Source organism: Vigna unguiculata, chromosome 6 (assembly GCF_037176805.1).
Source record: "Vigna unguiculata cultivar grain cowpea cultivar isolate G323 ecotype 2 chromosome 6, ASM3717680v1, whole genome shotgun sequence".
In the NCBI taxonomy this organism is placed as follows: domain Eukaryota; kingdom Viridiplantae; phylum Streptophyta; class Magnoliopsida; order Fabales; family Fabaceae; genus Vigna; species Vigna unguiculata.
This window is the reverse complement of record NC_140797.1, coordinates 8,288,572-8,311,483: the sequence shown is the minus strand read 5'-3', so window position 1 is coordinate 8,311,483 and position 22,912 is coordinate 8,288,572. Positions and strand designations below refer to the sequence as shown.

Here is a 22,912-nt window from a genome sequence, read left to right as displayed (position 1 = left end):
AAACCATTATACTCATACCCATTCGCCCAATTCATGCTTTTAAAAGTAATTGAATCAATCCACAAGTTCAATTTAAATTAAGGAATTAAAATTATACAGCAATTCTCGCTTAAGCTAGAGTAATCTCGCTTAAGCTAGATTGATCTCGCTTAAGCAGGAAATTCTCGCTTAAGCTAAAATCTCTCGCTTAAGCTAAACTGACATATTTTCACTGGTTTCAACATGTAAAAACACAAAATCCCAAACAACAAAAATTTAAGAAAACATAAGCACGTTGTATAAAACGTTGGCATCATATTTCATGCTTTAAAAGGGTGAACAAATCAATCATGGGAGCAAACAAACATTTAAACAACTAGTGTTGTCAATCTCGCTCAAGTTAAGGAGCTCTCGCTCAGGCGACAAGGGTCTCTCGCTCAAGCAAAAAGCTTTCGCTTTACGCGAGATTGAAAACAGAGAGTACTTCGAGTTCTCGCTCAAGCTAGCCCATCTCTCTCAAGCTAGCCCATCTCGCTCAAGCGAGAGGCCTTCGCTCAAGCGAGCACTCGAAACTAAAGGGGGTGAGTTACTGCCATTCTCGCTTAGGCGAGAGCTCCTCGCTTAGGCGGGAGCTTCCTCTTTAGGCGAGAAACAGCTCGCTTAGGCGAGCATAGCAGATCTCACCTGCTCTCACGCATGCAAAGCTAAAACTCCATCCAAAAACAATACACCGATTATTTTTACACCATCAAAAGCACGTCAAATTATCAAGAGCACCCAACAGAACCAAAATAGGCACATTATTTATAAAAGCATGAAAAATCCTAGCTTTCCTCACCTGGATAGATGCTAGTGGAAAGCACAGACACCTACAGCAACGAACCCAACAGCTCTAGGAGTATACTCAAGAGGTGGAGTAGAGAATGAGGTTGAGCTGACTTGAATCTGAATGAGCTTCGAACCCTGGCAGAGCACTATTTGAAGGGAAAAGAGAAAAGGAGTAAGGTGGCTGATTTTACAAAGTGGGCAGAACATGAGAGGGTTAGGCTGGTTTAGGGGTTTTGGGATGCCCTATGGGCCAGCCTTAAGCCCAACTAACTAAGAGAGGCCCTTAAATTTTAGGACATAATTAAAGTGGGTCTTACATATTGTGTGCAATTATGTGAATTAACTATAGATGTATGAATTATAATTGAGATGATTTAAATGGTCTTAGGACAACTGTTCTGTAAATTAGCTTACCCTTTAACTTTGTGGTCTTGTGTTGTGTTCTTCTTTTGTGATGATCACCATTCTGGTAGGAACATATGAAAATGCAGGTTTATGGGCAGTTCTGAGGGATGAGAAGTTTGTGGTTAGAGTTGTGAGTTTGGAACAGATGTATGAGAGGTTGTACGTTTAGTATAGGGATACCTTCTAAGGTTTGATGTTGTTGTGTAAATGGTATATTTTTATAGTCTAAACTCTTAAAGGACTATATTAATATACTTTTTATTCCATTAATCTCCTTTAAATATTATTGTGAAATGTCTTATTTTATTAGTTTTGTATTACGAGAATGGGATGTTACATAATTAAAATTAATTTATACATAATTTTACAAAAATATTTTTTAAATTAAATAATAAGTTTAATATATATATATATATATATATATATATATATATATATATATATATATTAATTTTGTAAATAGTTATGTGATCTCAAATGCAAAAGTCACACTACAAAGTCGTATTTTATTTCATGTGATATCACTATATAAGACATTTTCATAATTTTTTTTTCAAATACAAGAGTTTTATAAAATTAAAATTGTAATGATTTTTATCTATATTTTAAAATTTCAAAACTTAATACATTTTCATTTAACTTTATGATTTAATGTATTATTTAAAAGTTATTATACTAAATTTGATGTCATACAAGGATGCATTATAAGATTCAAATTTTAAATTTATTTCTCCATATGTTTTATATACAAAAAGTTTACCTAAATATATCAAATTTCCATGGTAAAAGGTGAACAAATTGAAGATTGTGAACGAGCCATTATGTGCGTTTTGAGTTCTATCTCTTAAGTGTTTTCATCTAGTTTTTTTTTTTCTTATTTTTTTTGCTTAAAGTAGAAAATGTTTGAAAAAACAAAATTTACGTGCTTCAACAAGAAAGTGACTTTTTTCTCCTTTCAATTTTTATGAATTTTATTATAACTAAAGCATTTTTTTTCATCTATATTATTAAGATTTGTGTTAGATATGGTTTTTGTCTCAGTTTAACCCTAAATCATAAATTTTAATCAAGTTTAATCCTCTAACTTTAGAACCGCATGAATTTAGTCCTTTTAATCAAATTTTTTTAAGTTTATATATTTAATATTTCAAATACATTTTATGGTAGCATTTGAATTATTTACACAATTTGAAACTATTATGAAATGCGTTTGAGACGTCAAATAAATTTAACAAAATTGGATTAAAAAAAATAATTTATGTAAGTCCCTTTTTCAGTTCATAAGTATATGGGCCTAGCCTTTTCGTAGGCCCAAGGCCAGCCCACCAGGGAACCCCCAATACTCTGATCAGCCCCTTCAAACTCTCACTTGTCACCTTTGCAGAAAAATTGTTCCTCTCTCTTCCCTCTCACTTTTGCTGAAGTAGGAGCTCTGCTAGGGCACAACTGATTTCCCCTCAGAGAGAATCAAACCCACTTCCTAGTAAGTGAAAATCGAAAAATTGAGCTCTTAATGGTTCCTTTTCTTTTCCTAAGTTGGTCTTGTGTGGGTTTCATTGCTAACCTCGTCCTCCATCTTTATCTGTAATGTTCCCAGCTTCTTAAAGCCGCTTCTGGTTTTGGAGCTCCTCCTCCTACGTGTCCTTTCCCCTAAGCTCAACTTTACTTAAGGTAAGGGAAGCTAGGTTTTTATGATTTAAAGTTATTTCTCCATGTTTTTGGTCTGTTGAATGTTTCTGGATGCTCGAATGATATTTTGAATTGTATGAAACTGGCTTGTTTACATTCTTGTATGGTATTTGAGTTGTGTTTCTGCTGCATGCGCATAATAGTCATGAGTACTGTCATTCTCACCCAAGCGAGGTCGTCTCGCTTAGGCGAGAGTAGCTAGAACTCGCCCTAGTTCTGCTTGAGCCTCTCGCTCAGGCGACCAACTCTTGTTTTGAGCGACGCATCGTCTCGCTCAGGCGAGAGTGGCTCACCCAAGCAAGCACTCGAGGAAACCAGTTGTGCTCTCTACTCGCGTTCTCGTCCAAGCGGGGAACTTTGGATTTGGGCGAGTGGTGATCTCGCCCAAGCGAGATGGTCTCGCCCAAGAGAAAGCTCGCAGAGTGCCACTGTTGCAGGTCTCGCTCAGGCGAGGATGCCTAGCTTAAGCGAGACAATCGTTGTTGCTTGGGCGAAGGCTCTTAGCCTAAGCGAGAATGGTACAGATTTGAGTATATTTTCTTTAATTCATCCATGGATTAGCTATATGTCATGCATATGCCTGGTTCCTTGATCTATATGCACTGAAATTGGTATGTTAGCATGAGTAACACATGGAATTCTGTTTGGTTGGTTGAGAACTTGCATGAGAATTTAATGTTGAGATAACAAGTGGTGGTTATGGTATGAGGATCATGAATTTGGTGTGAGATAGGCGTAATTCCATGAGTCTCGTAGGGAGATCTCATGGTGGTGTGTAGTGTATATAATTAAGATAAGGATTCAAGTAAGGATCGTATCCCGAAACTCTAAAGGATCAGTGGGTCTCATGTAGAGCAAACTGATCCAAGTGTGAGAGTAGCGGGAGGCCCTAGTCTTTGGCAGGATAATGGCCTTAGATGCTTGAAGGCTAACCTTGTGTGTGGTCGGGTGAAACCCATTGGCAATGGCTCTACAGAGCAATAGAGGCCACCACAAGTGCAAGCGTCTAGTGAATCCGATCTTATTATATTTATCCGGATAATTGAGTCATAGTGTCTTGCTTGTTTGCCATAACATGAATTGGTGCTTACTTTGCTGCATGTTATAGAATTGTTTTAAGTGTCTATTTGCCATCATATGTTAAGTTTATTGTACACTAGCTTACCCTTTCATTTTTGTGTATGTTCTTGTTTTGTTTTCTCTTTTGTGATGATCATCTTTTGGTGGGAGTAGATGGGAGAAACGCTGAAGATAGATCTGGTGGTGGCAGCGACACTGTTTAGTGGGGATCAATTATGGCTCTGAAGAGTAGTTTTAAGGCCTTGGTGCCTTGGTATTAGGGACGGGACGGGGCGGGAACGGGTTTCGCTATCCCATACCCATCCCCGCATAAAAAATTCATCCCCATCCCCATACCCAAACCCAACAGGTATCAAACTTTTTTCCTATCCCCATCCCCACCGGGTAACGGGTATAATCTCGTACCCATACCCGTACCCGTGTTCTAACTACTTCAATATTAATTTTTATAAAAGAAAAAAAATTATGGTAAAGAAAACATAATATTATGAAATATTCAATATTAGGAGGATTTTCTTCGATGCCAAATACCTTAAAATAAATTATAATTGTTTACATTTTATATTAGAATACCAAATAAAATTTCATGTGAACCAAAACATTTATTAAATTTGCAAACTACAACATTGATGAACTTAGTTGATAAAATTAAAAAATATTTCAAAAAAATATAAAAGGAAAACAAATATTCAAATTAAAATATATTTTAAATGTTTGTTTACTTCAATTTTTTAAATTCTAATGAATCTCTTTTTTATACACTAATAAAAGTTATAATATATCACTTGATCAAAATGACACAAAGAACAAATAATAAAAGGAAAACAAATATTCAAATTAAAATATATTTTAAATATTTGTTTACTTCAATTTTTTAAATTATAATAAATCTCTTTTTTATACACTAATAAAAAGTTATAATACATCACTTGATCAAAATGACACAAAGAACAAATAATAAACATAATAATAAAATTTTGACATAGATTTTGTATCTTTTGAACTTCAATATATGTTGGATAGTGACAAAAAAATATTCATAGAAATTACATTAAATTTTTATATCGTAGTAAATAAAAGTTATTTATACAATTAAAGTGAAAAAAATTACAGTATGATTAATAGTGAGTTATAAAATAACAAATAATTAGATAGAATATATCGAAATATTATTCTACATGATGAAAATAAACAATAAATAAAAATATTAAAAAACTAACAAATTTGTGTTTTAGAAATAATTTGAGAGACTATCGAAAGAAATCGCACAAAGGAAATCAAATGTATAATTAAGGTATGATAAAATGAAAAAAAACCTTAGAGAACTAATTATTAAATTATGTTTGAAGTGGTTAAAAATAAATAGAAATATCATTAGTGACCAAAAAATTTGTCATTAAATTACAAATAAAATAGTAATTAAATTGGTCACTAAATCAAGTACCGATTCGATCATTGAATCAATCACTAATTTAGACAATAAATCAACCACTACCACCAATGACGAAAAATAGTGATTGATATGGGTTACTGACTAAATCAGTCACCATTTCATATTTTTCTTGTAGTGAATTATCATATACTATTCCTAAATATTATATATATATATATATATATATATATATATATATATAATTTTAACCACTTCAAATAGAATTTAAAGTGAAAAAATTACATTATGATTAATAATGAGTTATAAAATAAAAAATAATTAGATAGAATATATCGAAATATTATTCTACATGATGAGAATAAAAATAATAAATAAAAATATTAAAAAACTAACAAATGTGTGTTTTAGAAATAATTTGAGAGACTATCGAAAAAATCACACAAAGGAAATCAAATGTATAACTAAGGTATGATAAGACGAAAAATATCTTAGAGAACTAAGAAAACTTTTCAAATATCAACATATATACTTAATTGTTAAAAATAACGAAAATTATTTTAATGAAACAAAAGAGTTCTTCAAATTAAACAAAAAATAATAATAATAATAAGTAAAGAATTTTTTTTATATTACCTTAAATTGAGAGTATAAATATTCTCATGTGCAAGGAAAATTTATAATAAATAAAAATATTAAAAAATAATATAAATATTCAAATGTGAGGCATAATTTTTTTTTATTAACATACATCATTTTAACATAATTACATAAAGGTTATGATAAGAAAAAAAATATATTGGAGATGAGAATGAGTTTAATGACAAATGAAATAATTAAAAGAAATAAAAAATAGAAAAAAAAAAAATATATATATATATAGGGGTTACTTGATTAATTGTGAATATTTTAATAATTTAAACGAGAATGAAGATATGGCGGGGACGGGTATTATGGCGGGTATATGTACATCCCCATACCCATCCCCATACCCAACTGAAAAAGTCGGGATTCCCCATACCCATACCCATACCCAGTCAATGCGGGGATTCCCCGTCAAAACGGAGACGGGTTCGGGCAATACCCACGGGGACAGGTTTATTTGCCATCTCTACTTGGTATTTCCTTTTTCTAGGGGTAGCTCTTTTGCAAAATTGTTGAACCTTTTGGATTATGTTTTGTTTATGGCATTGCGGTATGCCTAAGTTTCCATTCCTATACCCTCGTAGATGACTGTAACAGTTGATCTCTTGTGTATATTGTTCATCTGATTGCTCTTTATTATTATAACTTTGTGGTATTTTAATTTAATAAATTTAATCTATATAAATAGGATTCACAATTTACACAATTCTAAAATTGTGAGACTAAGTTAGAGTAATGTTTAGAAATCAAACTAGTTCCAATTTTTATTCAGAATTCTACAATAAAATGGAGGAAGAAAAAGACATGTTACTCCATGTTCAAAATTAGAAAGTAAAAGAACAAACACTCTACGTACGCAAATTTATACTTTTTTTTTTTCAAAGTCAAATGTTTTTTATTTTATTAAATAATCATATTTTCTATTTTTTTCTCTAATTTAGACTGTATATGAAGACTTAATATCAAGGACAAAGGACAAAAGATAAAGATGAAAATGAAGAGAATTAAATTAGATGTTTTGTGAAGATAAGAAAAAAAGAAATCAAGGGACGAAACAAATTTAAAAGAAAATAAAATAATATTCTTTATTTTTATATGTTTGAAGTATTATTATTCATATAATTTATTTTATATCAAAATTAGTTAAGTTATTTTAAACCTAATTACTTTACTAATTTTTTTCCTGTTTAGATAGTTCATTAATTTAAGAAATAGTACTGCTATCCTAAATATATTAACTTTGTTTCTCTATTATGATATGATATCATATTTTTTTCCCTCCATTATATAGTTTTTAAGAATTTATAACAACTTTTATTTTATTGTAAGAATTTCATAAGACTCCATTTTTTAATAATATTTTTCTAAATTTCTTTATAAATGCATTTAAGGTAAGAAGTTACATTGTATTTAGATTTCAAATCTTAAATTTTAAGGTAAGAAGTCAAAATATCACTCTTACATTAAAAAAATATAAATAATCATTTTAATCAATAAATATTCACTAATTTTTAATACAATAAAAAATAGTTTTATCAATTTTTTTAATAATTTTATCAATTTTTATTTCAATTTTAATAATTTTGTTTAAATTTATTAATTATCTCTTATATTTATTAAAAAATTGTAATTAATATACAATTAATCTTAAAGATACTTATTAAGTACTAATAAAAACAAATTCATGACATTCATATTCATATGTGTTCAGATAAAAAAATAAAAAAATAATAATTATAATTATTACAATTATAGAATTAAATATAAATAATTTTTATAAATTTATTATAAAAAAATATTTATTTTATAGATAGTTTATAATTAAGTTTAAAAAATGCTGAAATTGAAAATAAAATAAAAATATATATTTTTTTTAAATTTACTCGAAAGAAGGAGAAGGTAAAAGACCGTTAAGCATATTAAGAACTAAGAGTGAAAGGTTAATTATGCTAATTATCTTATATTCTAAGCTGTCAACAAAATTCAAAACAATTATAAAATTGAAGTTTTTTAGTTAAAGATTAACTGTTATATTATATTAAAAATAAAATACATCGATATTTATCATGTTTAACCGATAAGTGGTATAAATAAATTAATTTTCATTTTAAAAATGTAATTAATACATCTTTATTATATTTTTATGCATTCTTACAGTAATTTTTAGTGAAAACTTATTTTAAATATGTTTCCGTGACAACATAGGACCAATTGTTTTTTTTCTTCCATTTTCATGAAACTGAATGGTCAATGTGCGTTCAAACATGAGTGGGGCCCACATCTAAACTCAGATGGATTGTCCTTTTTTATGCCTTTTGCATGGAAACATCTAATGGGCCGATCAAGATTCGTCCTCCACACTCTTTCTATTTCTCTCTCTGGAAGATAAAATAGAAGTTCTGTTCTTCTTTGTTTACAATTTTCGCCGAAATCCATGTTCTTGCCGTGCATCACTGATTCACTGCACTCTAGGTACCCCAAATTCTCAACCTTATGAAATTCTATTTACAGTCTCTCATTTATTTATTTTTTTTGTGTTCACTGTGCTATTCGGGTTGATTGAAAATTTCCTGGGTGTTTTAGAATTACCCTTTTCCAGATTCCCTATTTTGCTGATGGGTTTTCTCTTACTTTGTTGAAAGTTGTTCTTTTTATGTTAAAGATTATTACTTTCTGCATCTCCAAGCACTGTAGTGTAGAATTGGATTATACAGTAAGTTTGCGGTTTGCGTGTCTTTATTGCTATAGTGTTATGCTGTATTCGGTTGTATTCTTGGTGGTGTCCCTTTATCATTTAAACGGCTTAATGTTTTTAGTGGGAAAGTTGAGGGATTTTGGATTGAGGGTGGAATGTTGTTTATGCATAGTTAATGTGAATTAGTCTGCTAAATTGGGAAACTTTGTGGAAATATTCATGCTGTTCTCTTGTCTCTTTGCCCCCAAATTTGGTGTTTAATTTATTTATTTTTTGTTTTTATGATGTCAAAATAGTATCACCTGTTTTAGTGTGGATTGTGCAAGGTTAGTGTTGTCTGAGGATGTAATTTGTTTTCTTTGCTCCTTTTTCATATGCAAACAAACTTGCTTGGAAATTGTTTCTTTGGAGAGTGAATGATGTTGTCTGAGGATGTAATTTGTTTTCTTTGTTCCTTTTTCATATGCAAACAAACTTGGAAATTGTTTCTTTGGAGAGTGAATGGTTCAGTTTTCCTTTGGCAGCTGCTGAGGCTGTTTATTGGATTGGTGATTTTATTAACTTTTTGCTTTTAATTTTGATTTTTTGTCGTTGTGTTCGTCATAATTATTTCTTTTGTCGCGACGTATGACGAAAGAAAGATTTGGTATTTATAACTTGTTAGATCTTTGCCACTTTATACTTGAACGCTGGTTGGTTACAATTATTATGTTTCATAATCTGGATTTATGCTTTTTAACTGTCACTTCTTGTGTTGTTTATGGTGTTTATTATCACTACTACTAGTATATAATGAGTTGTTTCTCTAATAATTTGATGCTGAATTAATGTGCAGATAGAATTTATACACCAAAATTTGCAGAAAGCGAAAAGGAAGACTAGATTTGAGATAATGGGGGCCTCGAGCTCCAAAATAGATGATGATAAGGCACTCCAGCTATGCCGTGAAAGGAAGAAATTTGTTAGGCAAGCACTTGACGGGCGCTGCTCTTTAGCAGCTGCTCATGTTTCATATGTCCAGTCACTGAAAAGTACAGGAATAGCTTTGAGAAAATTCACAGAACCTGAAGCACCAATTACCAATGCCACACTGGAGCCACTTGAGAAAACCCTGTCCCAATTCTCACTTTCTTCGCGTTCTGTGTCTCAACACATTGATACAACTGAAACCTTTTCTCCAACTCCCTCTCCTCCTAGCTCTAGTAAGTTCCAAGCAAATCATATGAAATTTAGCTCCAGTTCTTCTAAAAAGGTTGAAGAAAAACTACCTGTTCCTGTTGTTGGAATAGTAACATCATCAGGTACTCCACACGATGCTGCTGCTCAACCCCCTGAAAAGTTTGAACCATCAGCATCTGCTGGAGATTCTTCTCTTCCAGTTGAAACTCCACCATGGGATTATTTTGGTCTCTTTCATCCTATTGATCATCAATTTTCTTTTCAAAGGAAGGTCATGCACCAAGATATGGTGGGGAATGCTGATGATATAAAACAACTTATGGAGGAGGAAGGAATTCCTGAATTAGAAGATGATGAGAAGGTTTCTTCTCATGGAAGGGAAGACTCTACGTACTCCGAAGATGAATTTGATGACGAGCCTGCCACAGATACCCTAGTCCAAAGATTTGAAAATTTTAACAGAGTTAATGATCATGTTAGAACCAATGAATCACCTGCCACAATTAAGCCTTTGAAAGGGAATTCTACTTCTGAATTTGAACATGTGAATGTGGAGAAGGGGAACTCCCCTGTTGCATCACAATTAGAGACAGCTTCTACAGAAGTTGAACTTCCAGCCGAATCAAATCAATTGATGGAGAATGAAAATCACAGTGAAAAAGTTGTTCCTAAGGATATCTTTTCTAGCATGAAAGATATTGAATTTCTCTTTGTGAAAGCTTCTGAATCTGGTAAAGAGGTTCCAAGAATGCTTGAGGCAAATAAGTTGCACTTTCGTCCACTATTACCAGCTAAAGAAAGTAATGTTTCTAGCTCTCTAGTCTCCATGTCTTTCCTTGTTAGTTTTTTATGATATTGATAATATTAAATTTTAGAAATTTTAGGAGGATAGTTGACAAGACCATGTTGATAGAAATATTGACAAAGATTCTGGGCACTATCAAATTGACATGCCTTGAGCCGGGTCTCTGTTTGTCACTCTTAGTCATGTGAAAATGTCACATGAGAGCATTCAAATCCATTTGTAGAAGAGACAAATAAATAAATGCTGTTTTTATGGTCTGCTGCATTTTTCCTTATTATATGTCACGTGACATACGGGCAACAACAATGCCTTGACTAAAACCATAGAATTGTTTACCCTTTGGCTAGGCAGCTCCTGTTTGAATGTCCATAACCTAGATCATGATACTTTGAAGAATATGTCTTGTACTTTGGGTTTAAAAATATTCAATTTATAAGAGGTTTTGAAAGTTTCTTTACATTATTCACTTCAAGATTAAATGCTTTGAAGCTTAAACATGAGAATTATTATCATAACAGGTCGTTCAGCTGCACCCTCATTTTTAAAGGCATGTTTCTCATGTGGGGAAGACCCAAGTCAGCTTCCAGAAGGTAATTTCGTAGTCTTTTTTCTGTTGATCTCTCACGTTACTAGGACATTGCAGATATTGTGATGAGTAGTAGGAATGATAATATCCTCTTCGTAAATGTTTGTATCGTTGGAGTTGTGCATGAGATTATTGGAAGTTTATAATGAATTTCAGCAGTAGCAGATCTGGTCCACTTAAATCGTTAGTATGTTTCATGATCCTAACCTTTTTTGTGCTTATATTGGTGTCTAACGACTCACCAATTTGCTGAATTACAAGCTTTTAGAAGTCTCTCAATCTGCATTGACTGACTGCTGTTTGTTGAAAGCTGTTTCTGGAATCCTATATCTAATGTTCTTTTTTTTTTCACTACATCTTCTTAGAACCTGCTCAAAACTCGGTTAAGTACTTAACTTGGCAAAGGACAATGTCATCTTTATCCTCTTCATCCAGAAACCCGTTGGGACCAAACTCAAAAGATGATATAGAGGACCTTACGAATAATCTTTTTGATAGTTTGTGCATGATCTCTGGAAGTCATGCGTCAACCTTGGATAGATTATATGCATGGGAAAGGAAGCTCTATGATGAAGTGAAGGTACTGTATACTGTGTGTTTCTCAGCATCATTTAGACTTTTCTTTATTTTGGCCATGTTTTGTTTTGATAGTAGGATTTTGCAGTAGTCTTGGGTTGGATGTTAGATTATGCTCAAAAGTTCTTTTCTTAACAAATATTTTAAGTAATAAGGTCTATGCCATATTAGAAAGGATATCAACTGTTTCTCAGTGAAACAGTTTATTGGTTTCATACAGGTCTTTTTAATTTTACATTCCAGATACAGACGATTATTAATCTAATCGGTAGCATTTCAATTTTATGGTCCACTTGATACCCTATAGTGGATACTGTTGAGATATATGGTGAAGGGACATAAATAATCTCTCTTTGAGTGTTACAACATAAGAACATGTAAGCGTCTCAAATTCAATGAAATACAAAGAGATGGGCAAGGCCCGTATATTTAGTTACATTTAACACTCCCCCTTGAGTTGGTGCATATAAATTATATGAACCAAACTTTTTACAAATTTAATCAATTCTAGGACCCCACAATGATTTAGTAGAGATACATGCCAACTAATCATTAGAGTTAACAAGCTCAATGGTGATGTTTCCATATGCAATCTTTTCTTTGATAAAGTGATAATCTACCTCAATTTGTTTAGTCCTCTCATGGAATATTGTATTTGAAAAAACTATGTAGGGAAACTTGGTTATCATAGATAATAGTCATTTGTGTGAACTCCCCAAATATCAATTGTATAAGCAACCATTTGAGCCAAATAAGGTCACAGGTGGTAGAGACTGTAGCTCTATATTCTACCTTTGCATTTGATTTTGCTACTATACTTTGCTTCTTGCTTTTCTATGAGATCAAGTTGTCCCCAATAAAGACAAAATGTCTAGAGTTGGATCTCCTTTCAGAAGGAGATCCAACCTAATTTGCATGTGAATAACCCATAACATTAGTGTTATTATTATGACCATTTAACAAACCTTTTCTATAGGCGTCTTTAATATACTTCAAAATGTGAATAACTACATTCCAGTATCCTAGACATGGACGATTTAGAAACCGACTTACCACATTAACTGCACAGGAAGTGTCATGACGACTAACTATGAGATAGTTCGACTTTCCAACTAGTCTTATGTATTTGTTAGGATTAAGAAGTGGCTCCCATGGGTGAGTCAGTGGGCTTGGAAGTCATGAGTAAATTTCCTCTGAAATATCCTATTTATATTTCCTTTCGAAAATGACAATTCCATTGATGGATTATGCTATCTTAATCTCCAAATAATATTTGAATTACCAAGGTCTTCTGCTTGAAAATGACAAAACAGGTGTGTGATGCCATGATGATCACTACTTGTAAGAACAATGTCATCACCATATACTACAAAGTATAATGATTGTGGAACAATAAAACACTGAATATTAGCTTTCCATTGAGTCATACCAAATTGTTGACAATTTCATTAAATCTACCAAACCATGTCCTAGGAGATTGTTTGAGACCATATAAAGATTTTGGAGGCAACATACCAATCTGGAATACTCTCCCTGAGCAAGAAAACTAGGAGGTTGCTCCATATAAATTTACTTCAACAAATCACCATGAAGGAAAACATTCTTGACATCCAAATGATAAAGAGGCCAATGATAAAGAATAGCCATAGCAATGAATAATCTATAGAAGTCATCCTAGCGATGAGAGGGAAGGTGTCACCATCGTCCAATCTAAAGTGGGATTTGAAACAAGAACCATGTGATACATAACACCAGTCAATCATATGGCCTAGTCTATGGCAATGAACACATTTTGGGATGACTCTTGCCAATTTTGCGAGTGCAGTTGATACCATGCTAAAAATTCACCAATGGAGATAGAAGATTATTCAGTGGGTGACTTGCATGGCACAAGCAAGAGGGTGTACCAAACAAAGGTCAATATAGAGCCATCAACATAAATCGGATCATGAACAATTGATTTTGGAAGTCCATATAGAGTCCTTAACATGAAGAAAGTTTGGTGTTATTTTATATCTTGAGAAGGAATGGAAGCAAGGAGCAACATTTCATTAAAGTCATGTAGGAGATCATGAACTTTGGTCAAATCTACAACCATAGAACCATCAAGATGTCTGGGTGCAAAAACACTCAAGAGATTTTGACAAACACCATGAAGGCATTCAATGCCATTTGTGTACAATAGTCGAGCCTCTTCCAGACTCTAAAACATGTTGCATGGGTATGAAATTTTTGTCTGTGGGAAGTATTAATAGTCGACTTTAGGAAATTGTAGAGTTGAGTATCAACTTGAGCCCAACAGAAGCGATCATTTTCATTAATGAAGGTTGTTGTTTGAAAAAGATGGTCAACATAATTTTTGCCCTTAAGCCAAAGCTTTATATCAAATGCCCAAAGTGTCATAATTAGTTCTGTCTAATATGTTAATGGAAAGGTTAACATTGACATAAATTGTAAAAATGGAAGAATTAGATTGAACACCACTAGGAGGAGTCACTGCACACTAGAGGAGAAAAAAAATACTTTAGGAGATAGAAAATGTCTCCCGAATAAGGTGAGAAACATCAACTAGGCTCCAATCACAGAAGTAAGACCAGATTGAGAAAAGGACAACAAAGGGAGACCAACATCGGTGATCGCAGCAAGAAAGGATGTAGACATGTCGCCATGCTTGACGACTATTGAATTTGCAAGGAGGATGCGTTTGATGTATGTGACATGTGTAAGGGAGTGTCATTGCTTCATTTGACGTAGGAACTGGTGACACAATGATTGTCTTGCGAAGCTGATCAGGACAACGGTGTCTTTGTGTGATTTGGAACAGACAAGCTAGAACAAGCGAGACTGCCAGTGTTGTTAAGGTCACGAGTAAGATCGCAAACTCACACGATCCTATGTGTTTGCACCCACAAGTGAGTTATGCTTCGAGAAGAGTTGTGATGGGGTTAGGATTTGATGACACCATGTTTTATTAGAGAGCTAACCTGCTCCATGTTTTAAAAAAATTGACTCGGCCCAACCCAAATTTGGGGTTGGGCTGGGAAGGTTATTGGATTGTCTCCCTCAGTGTATCCTCTTTCGTTTTCATTAGAAATCCAGCTTGTAATAAAATTTTTCCCTTCTTTTATTCATTTCTGAGTGTTATTAGAAGGTCATGGACAAAGTATGTGCAACCAAAGACACAAAAATGGAGTAAAGAGCTTTTGTTGGATATAAGAGAGTGAAGAACCTGATCATTAAAACAAGGTTAAAATATCTTTTTGGTCTCAATTTTCGTCAAGTTTTGTCAAATAAGTCCTAATTTTGTTTTTATGCTCAAATAGTCGTCAATTTTGTTCAATTTGGTCATTTTTTGCTAACACCGTTTAAATCATTAACGGCCATGAAGAGTGACTGTCACGTGCCACTTTGTGGTCTTATTGATTTTTTTTAATTAAAAAAGGACTAAATTGAACAAAATTGACGAAAATTGGGACCTATTTGAGCACAAAATCAAAATTAGGACTTATTTATCAAAATTTGACGAAAATTGGAACCAAAAAGGTATTTTAACTTCAAAACAAAAAGATGTTATTTGAATGTTGTGTGTGAATCAAATACAATAAATTCTTATCTAATCATTATGAATTAATTACCCTACTTTCCTATAATCTGTAAAGAAAATGACTAATTATGAAGATAAAGCAAATTAAATTTACCACTTTTTCATCCTTCGTATTATTGAACTTTCAATGCTGCATAAATTTATCATTTGTGAATATGTTTACATGGTTCAGGGTATGGTCAGGTCACAGTATCTGAATCTCAATTATGTGGATCCTTACAAAATATTTCTGTCAGTGATTATTAGTTCCGATTCCTTTTATGTTTTTAATCATATTGAGTAGATTCTCAACCTATTTCTACTAATTGCAGGCAAGTGGTATGATCAGAAGGGAATATGACATGAAGTGTAAAGTCTTACAGCATCTGGAATCAAAAGGAGAAAAGACTTATAAAATTGATAAAACACGTGCTGTAGTCAAGGATCTGCACTCAAGAATTAGAGTTGCCATTCTCAGGATAGATTCTATATCAAAGAGGATTGAGGAATTGCGGGATAAAGAGCTCCAGCCTCAACTTGAGGAGTTGATTGAAGGGTATGATTCTATAGATTGGTCTTGTTTTTACCAAGGCCCCTTTTTATGCTGTCGTGTGTGTTAGCGTTACATTAGGATATGAATTTCTTGCTTTTTGTTTGTATTTTGCTTTGGTGGCAGGTTAATTCGGATGTGGGAAGTGATGTTTGAGTGCCACAAGCATCAGTTTCAGATAATGTCTGCAGCCTATAACAACAGGCATGCCAGAATGATCACGAATTCTGAATTACGCAGACAAATTACTTCCTATCTTGAAGGTGAGCTTCACTATCTATCCTCAAGTTTTAACAAATGGATTGGAGCTCAGAAGTCCTATCTAGAGGCCATAAATGGATGGCTCTATAAATGTGTCTCTCTTAAGCAAAAAACAGGGAAGAAAAGGAGACCCCAACGACCACTCCTAAGTTATGGTCCTCCACCAATATATGTCACCTGTGAAATCTGGTTGGAAAAGCTTGGTGAATTACCCATCCAAGATGTTCTAGATGCCATCAAAAGTTTAGCCGGTGAAACCGCCCGGTTCTTGCCGCATCAAGAGAAGAACCAGGGCAAAGGTTTAAAGAACCCCCACATGAAATATTGGAATGCTCATATCCGCAGTGAATCATCAGATAATCTACTGAGAGATGACCCACCAGAGGATTGGGATTCAGGTTTCGATCGATTTCGGGCAAGCTTTCTTGGGTTTGTTGCTCAGTTAAGTAATTTTGCCGGGTCTTCTGTCAAGATGTACACAGAACTAAGACAAGCCATTCAGAATGCTAAGAATTACTATTATCATAGGTCTAATTCTCAGGCTCAAGATTCTGAAAACAAAAAGCCCTAACAATAAGCAAAGGGTTGCATAAAACATGGTGGAGGTGCAGCATTGTAGCATTAGTTGATCTAATGAAAGTTGAGTTTCATACAAAGTCTATTGCATATAGAACATGGTGGAGTTGAAGCATTGTAGCTTTGGTTAAACTAATAAATGTTGAATTTCATACAAAGTCCATTGGATGTGGCATTTGTACATGAAAGAAAGAAAAAGGAAGGAATAAAGTATTTATAGGATGACCATACTTTAAATGATAGTTTCATCTTTTGAATAATACTGTACAAGGGTGTGGTTACATTACAGGTTAGGCAAAACTGTAGACTGTAGTTGGTTGGTTCTGTTAAAGTGTTTTTTATGCAAAGAGAAGGAACTTGCCAAATATCATTTTTGTTAACAGATATAGGACTTTTACTTTATTTTCAATTCTGATGTAATTATTTTAATTTATGGTGTGCATATATGAGCATTGGTTAATGTTTATTTGAATTTTGTAATGGAATACTGATGGAGGGTATCTCTTAAATAAGCTTCCTGCACTTTTATAAGCTAAAGTTAATTTATGTTGGTTGTAAACATAAAAGAAATTATATGAGAAAATTTGTACAAATTATATTACATATAACCAATACAAAAATTTAATTTAATTTTATATATCTTTTATCAAAAGTTTATTTTTGAAGTCGTCTCGTGGTTAAGTAATTATGAAAATGATCATACTCAAAGGTTGTCTGAGGTTCTGGTTCTGCAACAAATGCAATGCTGTTTAAGGAAAAGTTTTAAGAACTAGGCAATAGTCAATGTGGCTGTCTGAAGGAAAATGGCGAATTACCAAATAATTTGAATTATTTTTGGTTCAAAGCACACACTTTACATATTAAAAAGATCTTGGAATGAAGGATATTCAGCGATTTTTTTATTTTTAAATGATTTATAGATATAATAATACCATGTATACCTCAACTTCATTCACATGTTTCATAAAATAATTATTATCATTAAAACGTATTTTTGTTCCCCTAAAATAATTATTATCAGTAAAACGTATTTTTGTTCCCCTAACATATGCAGAGTGTTATGTCATAATCCTAAATATTTTATTAATTTTGAAAATTATTGTTTTTATCCTCTAAATATTTTAAATAACATTTTGAGAGAAAACAATGATTTAGACGTTTTAGCGGGACTAATTACGTCATTATTTAAAAATAAATGATAAATTAGTTTAGTATACTAAATATTGACATATTTTCCTTTTAGTGTAATAAAAGATTGTAAAAGTTTTAACTTTGTTAATTTTATTTAAAGTCTATGTTATTATTTAAGGTAATTAAATATATGATTGACTTATAAGTGTTTACTAAAAGAAAAATTAACTAATATTTTATTGGAATATTTTATCTTTTGTTTTTTCTTTTCATAAATTTAAGCTTCACTTCTCATTTAAACCTATCCGAGTGTGATTGATTCTAGCTTCATTTCCAAACACTAAGTCTATCGAAAAATCTTCTATTTAGGAATGCAACTTTGTAACTTTCTATGGATATATCTTTATAATTTCCTTACGTGCTAACATACCACTTATCTAACCCTATTAATGGACCTCTATATGAGACTAAAAAAGCGAGAAAAATAACTTACCTTGCAATTTTTTCTATATTTGTTGTGTAAGTCTATTCACTCCAATTCCTTGTGATAAAAGCATACTACTTATTATACCTTATTTATTAGCTATAAATACAATTAAAAAAAAGTCAAAACATCTTGAAAGATACATCCTTCAAAAGGTCAACTTAGTGATTCTTTTTCTATTAATTACATGTTAATGTTAATTTTTTCTTTATGATTCTTAAAAATCAAACATGCTAAATTATGTTAATTATTAATAGAGTTTATATAAAAATAACAAAATAAATCGTATTAAAATAAATATTTGGTCCCTATTTTCATTCAGCTGTGTTAATTCAGTCCTACTATATTTTTTCTTTAATCAAGTCTTAATTTTTGTAACACCCTCCATTTAAGTAATAACCTTAATTAAATGAAATGTCACACATAATAATATAAGAAGCAAGGTTAGGGAGTATAGACACAACTCCTTACAGTTATCCAAAAGAAACTAGGAAAGTATTAAGACACACCACGATGCTAGTTACAAAATAGAATATGAGATCGACAGTAATCTAAATAGAGCCCAAAGACAAGACAATACATGGACCACAACCCTAAAAGAAAACTTAAGAAGCGGGATCCAACTCAATAAGCTATGCAACAGAATCTCCATCACCCTATTGACCACGAGGAGTTCTCGCATCTGCTCATACCAATAAATTGATGATCATCGTAAAAAGAGAAAACCACACACAGAACATACAACAAGCAGAAAGGGTAAGCTAGAGTAGAAAAATGATTTATCATACCATTACATACAATTTGATAGTCAAAGATTCATACGTCAACCAATCATGTGATGACTCACAACCAATACACTAAGACTCAAGACACGACTTATCCGGATACATATAATTAGTCGGATTCACCGGATGCTTGCACTTGTGGTGGCCTCTACTGCTCTGCCGAGCCAATTGCCAATGGGTTTCACCCTACATCTCACAAGGTTAGCCTTCAAAGATCTCAGACCTCCTGCTACTCTCACCACTTGAGTTAGTATGCTTTACGTGAGACTAACTAACTCTTTAGAGTGTCAGGATGCAATCCTTACCTTGAATCCTTACTAAATTATATAATGAGGACACCACCACAAACTTCGTGGAATAACGTCCTAAGTATGAGGCACCACCATGAACTCCCACTAACAGGGGTCATGAAATTACATCCTGACCATGAGGCACCACCACACGACCATCGTAGAATTACGTCCTGACCAATGAGGCACCACCATGAACTCCCACTAACAGTTCATTTTCTTCCGAGTCCAAGCAACATCTAGGCATATTAATCATAAAATAAACGTAAAACAGTCAACATACTAAAAAAACATGAAAACCCTAACTTCCCTTACCTGGAAAATGCTAGCCAAATGGAGTGGTAACCCAAGGAAGAACGATAGGACACTAGAGCAATCTAAGGAACTGAAAACAACGCATACAAATTAGAGAATGAGGCACTAGGGAGAATCCAAGGCAGAATTAGAGCCTTTGAACCGTAAAAGAGAAAGAACGAAGTTGAAGTTCGACTTACTCGAGAGAACGAATCAGTTTAGCTAGCTCATACGGAGAGAAGCTTATGCCCTAGCATAGTGTGGTCGTTGTTCTGAAAAGTGAAGAGAATGAATGGTTAGGGCAGGTTTATGGGTTTGGACACCCTATGGGTCTGCCTTAGGCCTAACTGATTTTGGGGCAGCCCTTAAATATTATGGCAAAAATATAAGTGGGCCTTAGATTCTCCCCAACAATAAAAAATTTTGACCTCGAAAATGAAGACTTACCAAGAAAACAGATGTGGATGTGACTTCCTCATATCCTCCTCTAACTCCCAAGTAGAGAGTCACATGTTCTCCGGTCCCAGATGACTTTGACTAGACTGATTGGTTTTCCCTGACGTTCCTCAACTCGATTATCCTCTAAAGCAACAGGTGGTACTTCTATAATGAGATCCTCCCTGATTTGTACATCCTCGGCTTCCAGCACATGAGATGGGTCAAACACGTATTTCCTCAACTGTGACACGTGAAATACCAGATGGAGATTGGCCAATTAAGGAGGCAAAGCAATCTCATAAGCCACTGACCCAATCCCCCTCGAGATCTGGTAAGAGCCAACGAACTTAGAAGAAAGCTTCATCGAGCGGAGAGACCTTCCCATACCAGTGGTTCGGGTCACTCTCAAGAAACGTGATCTCCAACCGCGAATTCCAAAGGTATCCTCCTACGGTCTGCATAGGCCTTCTGTCTATTCTGAAATGCTTGTATCCTATCTCTCACCATCCTCACCTTCTCTGTAATCTACTCTAGTAACTCTAGCACAACCAATACTGCTTCCACATCCTAATACCAACACAAAAGAGTCCTACACTTCCTGCCATAAAGAGCTTCATATGACGCCATGTCGATGCTCGCATGAAAACTATTGTTGTAGGTGAACTTTATCAGAGGTAGGACTTCATCCCAAGTGCCCAGATGATCCAACACGCATATCCTCAATAAATCCTCAAGCGACTGAATCGTCCTCTCTGACCATCGGTCTAGGGATAATATGCTGAACTCATGGTTAGTTTGCTACCTAACTCTGTAAAGTCTGCCAAAATCGTAAAGTGAACCTCAGATCCCTATCTGAAACTATGCTCGACGACACCCTATGTAACCTCACAATCTCTTTAATGTATAGTCGGGCCAACTTGGCCATGGACATCCTCAGATTCATTGCCAAGAAGTGAGCACTCTTGGTCAATCAGTCCACTATAACCCAGATCATATCATGGCCTCTGAAGGTTCGTGGCAAATGGGTCACGAAGTCCATAGCTATTGATGTAGGATTATCTTGTTCCTTTTAGAAGATTAGTGAATATGGTGATGATTGATTAAGAAAACCAAGGAAATCCCCACTAGACAATAAGATAGCAAGCTATCTAGATGTTAAGGTTCCTTTCCAAGGTTCTAGAGAGGAGGAGGATGGATTGATAGAGAGTAAGAAGCCAAAAGGAAAAACATATAATAGAAATAATATAAACCAAGAAGAGTAAAGAAACATAAAATGAAAAAGCAAGGGAAAAGGGAGGAATGGAGGATTCACGCCACTACAAGGCTAGGCTAGAAGAAGCCATGGCAACCTTGAAGATGAGTGGTGTATGCCGCCACTTGCCAAGGCAAGATAAGGCTTGAAAGAACTCCACTCCCTAAGGAGGAATACTCTCACAAAAGGTTGAAACACAAAGTGTATAAATTCTCCAAAATGTTCAAACCTTGTATAAGTGTTAGAGGTCCCCTTAAATAGACAAGTCTAGGGGCCCCTTAGCAAAACAACTAAGTTAAAGGATTACAAAAGAAACCTAGCATGTTCTAGAAAGTAGGTCATCCTAGGGTGCACATGGGTGAATTTTCGTCCAAGCCATCTAGGTGGCAAGTCTTCATGGCCAAGGCTCCCAAAGGAAGGTTCTAGAACATTCTAGAAGACTTGGTGTCCAAGGCATGTGGGCCTCCCCTTTCTAGATGCTTCTAGAAAGTCTTATTCCTTCTCTCTCTTCCTTAGGATGCCAAGTGTCTCCTATGTGGTCCTCCTCCTTTCTTATTCCTACAAAAGTAAATTAAGGAATTTATTAGCATGTTGGTTTAAGGTTAAGCTAATCTTTTGAGTAAACAAGTCAACCCAAAGTCAAGGTCAACAAGTCAACTTAAAAATAGTCAACCAAGCCAACTTAATGGAATTTTAAACTAAAGAAAACAAAAGCAAAGGAAGGGATCAAGGAACTCCCTTTCTTCTAAGCATGTGTCATGGGCCATCATCCTTGGTAGGGATTAATCCTTTATCAGCTATGTTATCCCATTTCCACACCGGTATGTCCAAAGGCTGTAGGATTCCACCAGGTCTCTGATGCTCAACCTTCGCCTTTTGACATGTTAACAGGCAGACACAAACTGTGCCATATCCCTCTTCATACCCTACCACCATAAGGTCTCCTTGAGATCTTGGTACATCTTAGTCATGCTAGGATGCAAACTAAGATGACTCTTATGCTCTTCCACAAGGATTAACCTCTTTACCTTAGCATCATCAAGTATACACACCCTACCTTGGAATCTTAGTATACCGTCATTTCCCAATGCAAAAATCCCTCGCTTTGTTTGATCCAAGTTGTTCCACTACTCTTTTCAAATTGGCATCAAACAATTGTATTTCTTTGACTGAGTTCAAGAAGTCACTAGATATAGTCAGGGTACTACACCTAATGAACTCTGATCCTAACTCAACCTGTAGCTTCATGTCTCTGAATTTCTCCAGCAGCTCCACCTCCTTGATCATGAGGTGTGCAGTATGCACTGTCTTCCTACTCAAGGCATCTGCCACCACATTTGCCTTCCCCGGATGATACAAAAGCTCAAAATCGTAGTCCTTTAGGAATTCCATCCACCTCCTCTATCTCATG

General features: G+C 34.0%; 1 protein-coding gene across 1 annotated transcript; it reads left to right on the top strand.

Annotated features, from left to right (window-relative positions):
- The first annotated feature begins 8,332 nt into the window (after positions 1-8,332).
- On the top strand, positions 8,333-17,299 carry LOC114188678 (nitrate regulatory gene2 protein-like). Its single transcript, XM_028077268.2, has 6 exons — positions 8,333-8,488; positions 9,547-10,690; positions 11,214-11,285; positions 11,647-11,861; positions 15,773-15,996; positions 16,117-17,299. The coding sequence occupies exons 2-6, from the start codon at positions 9,604-9,606 to the stop codon at positions 16,820-16,822; spliced, it is 2,304 nt and encodes a 767-aa protein (XP_027933069.2). The 5' UTR covers positions 8,333-8,488; positions 9,547-9,603; the 3' UTR covers positions 16,823-17,299.
- The last annotated feature ends 5,613 nt before the right edge of the window (positions 17,300-22,912 follow it).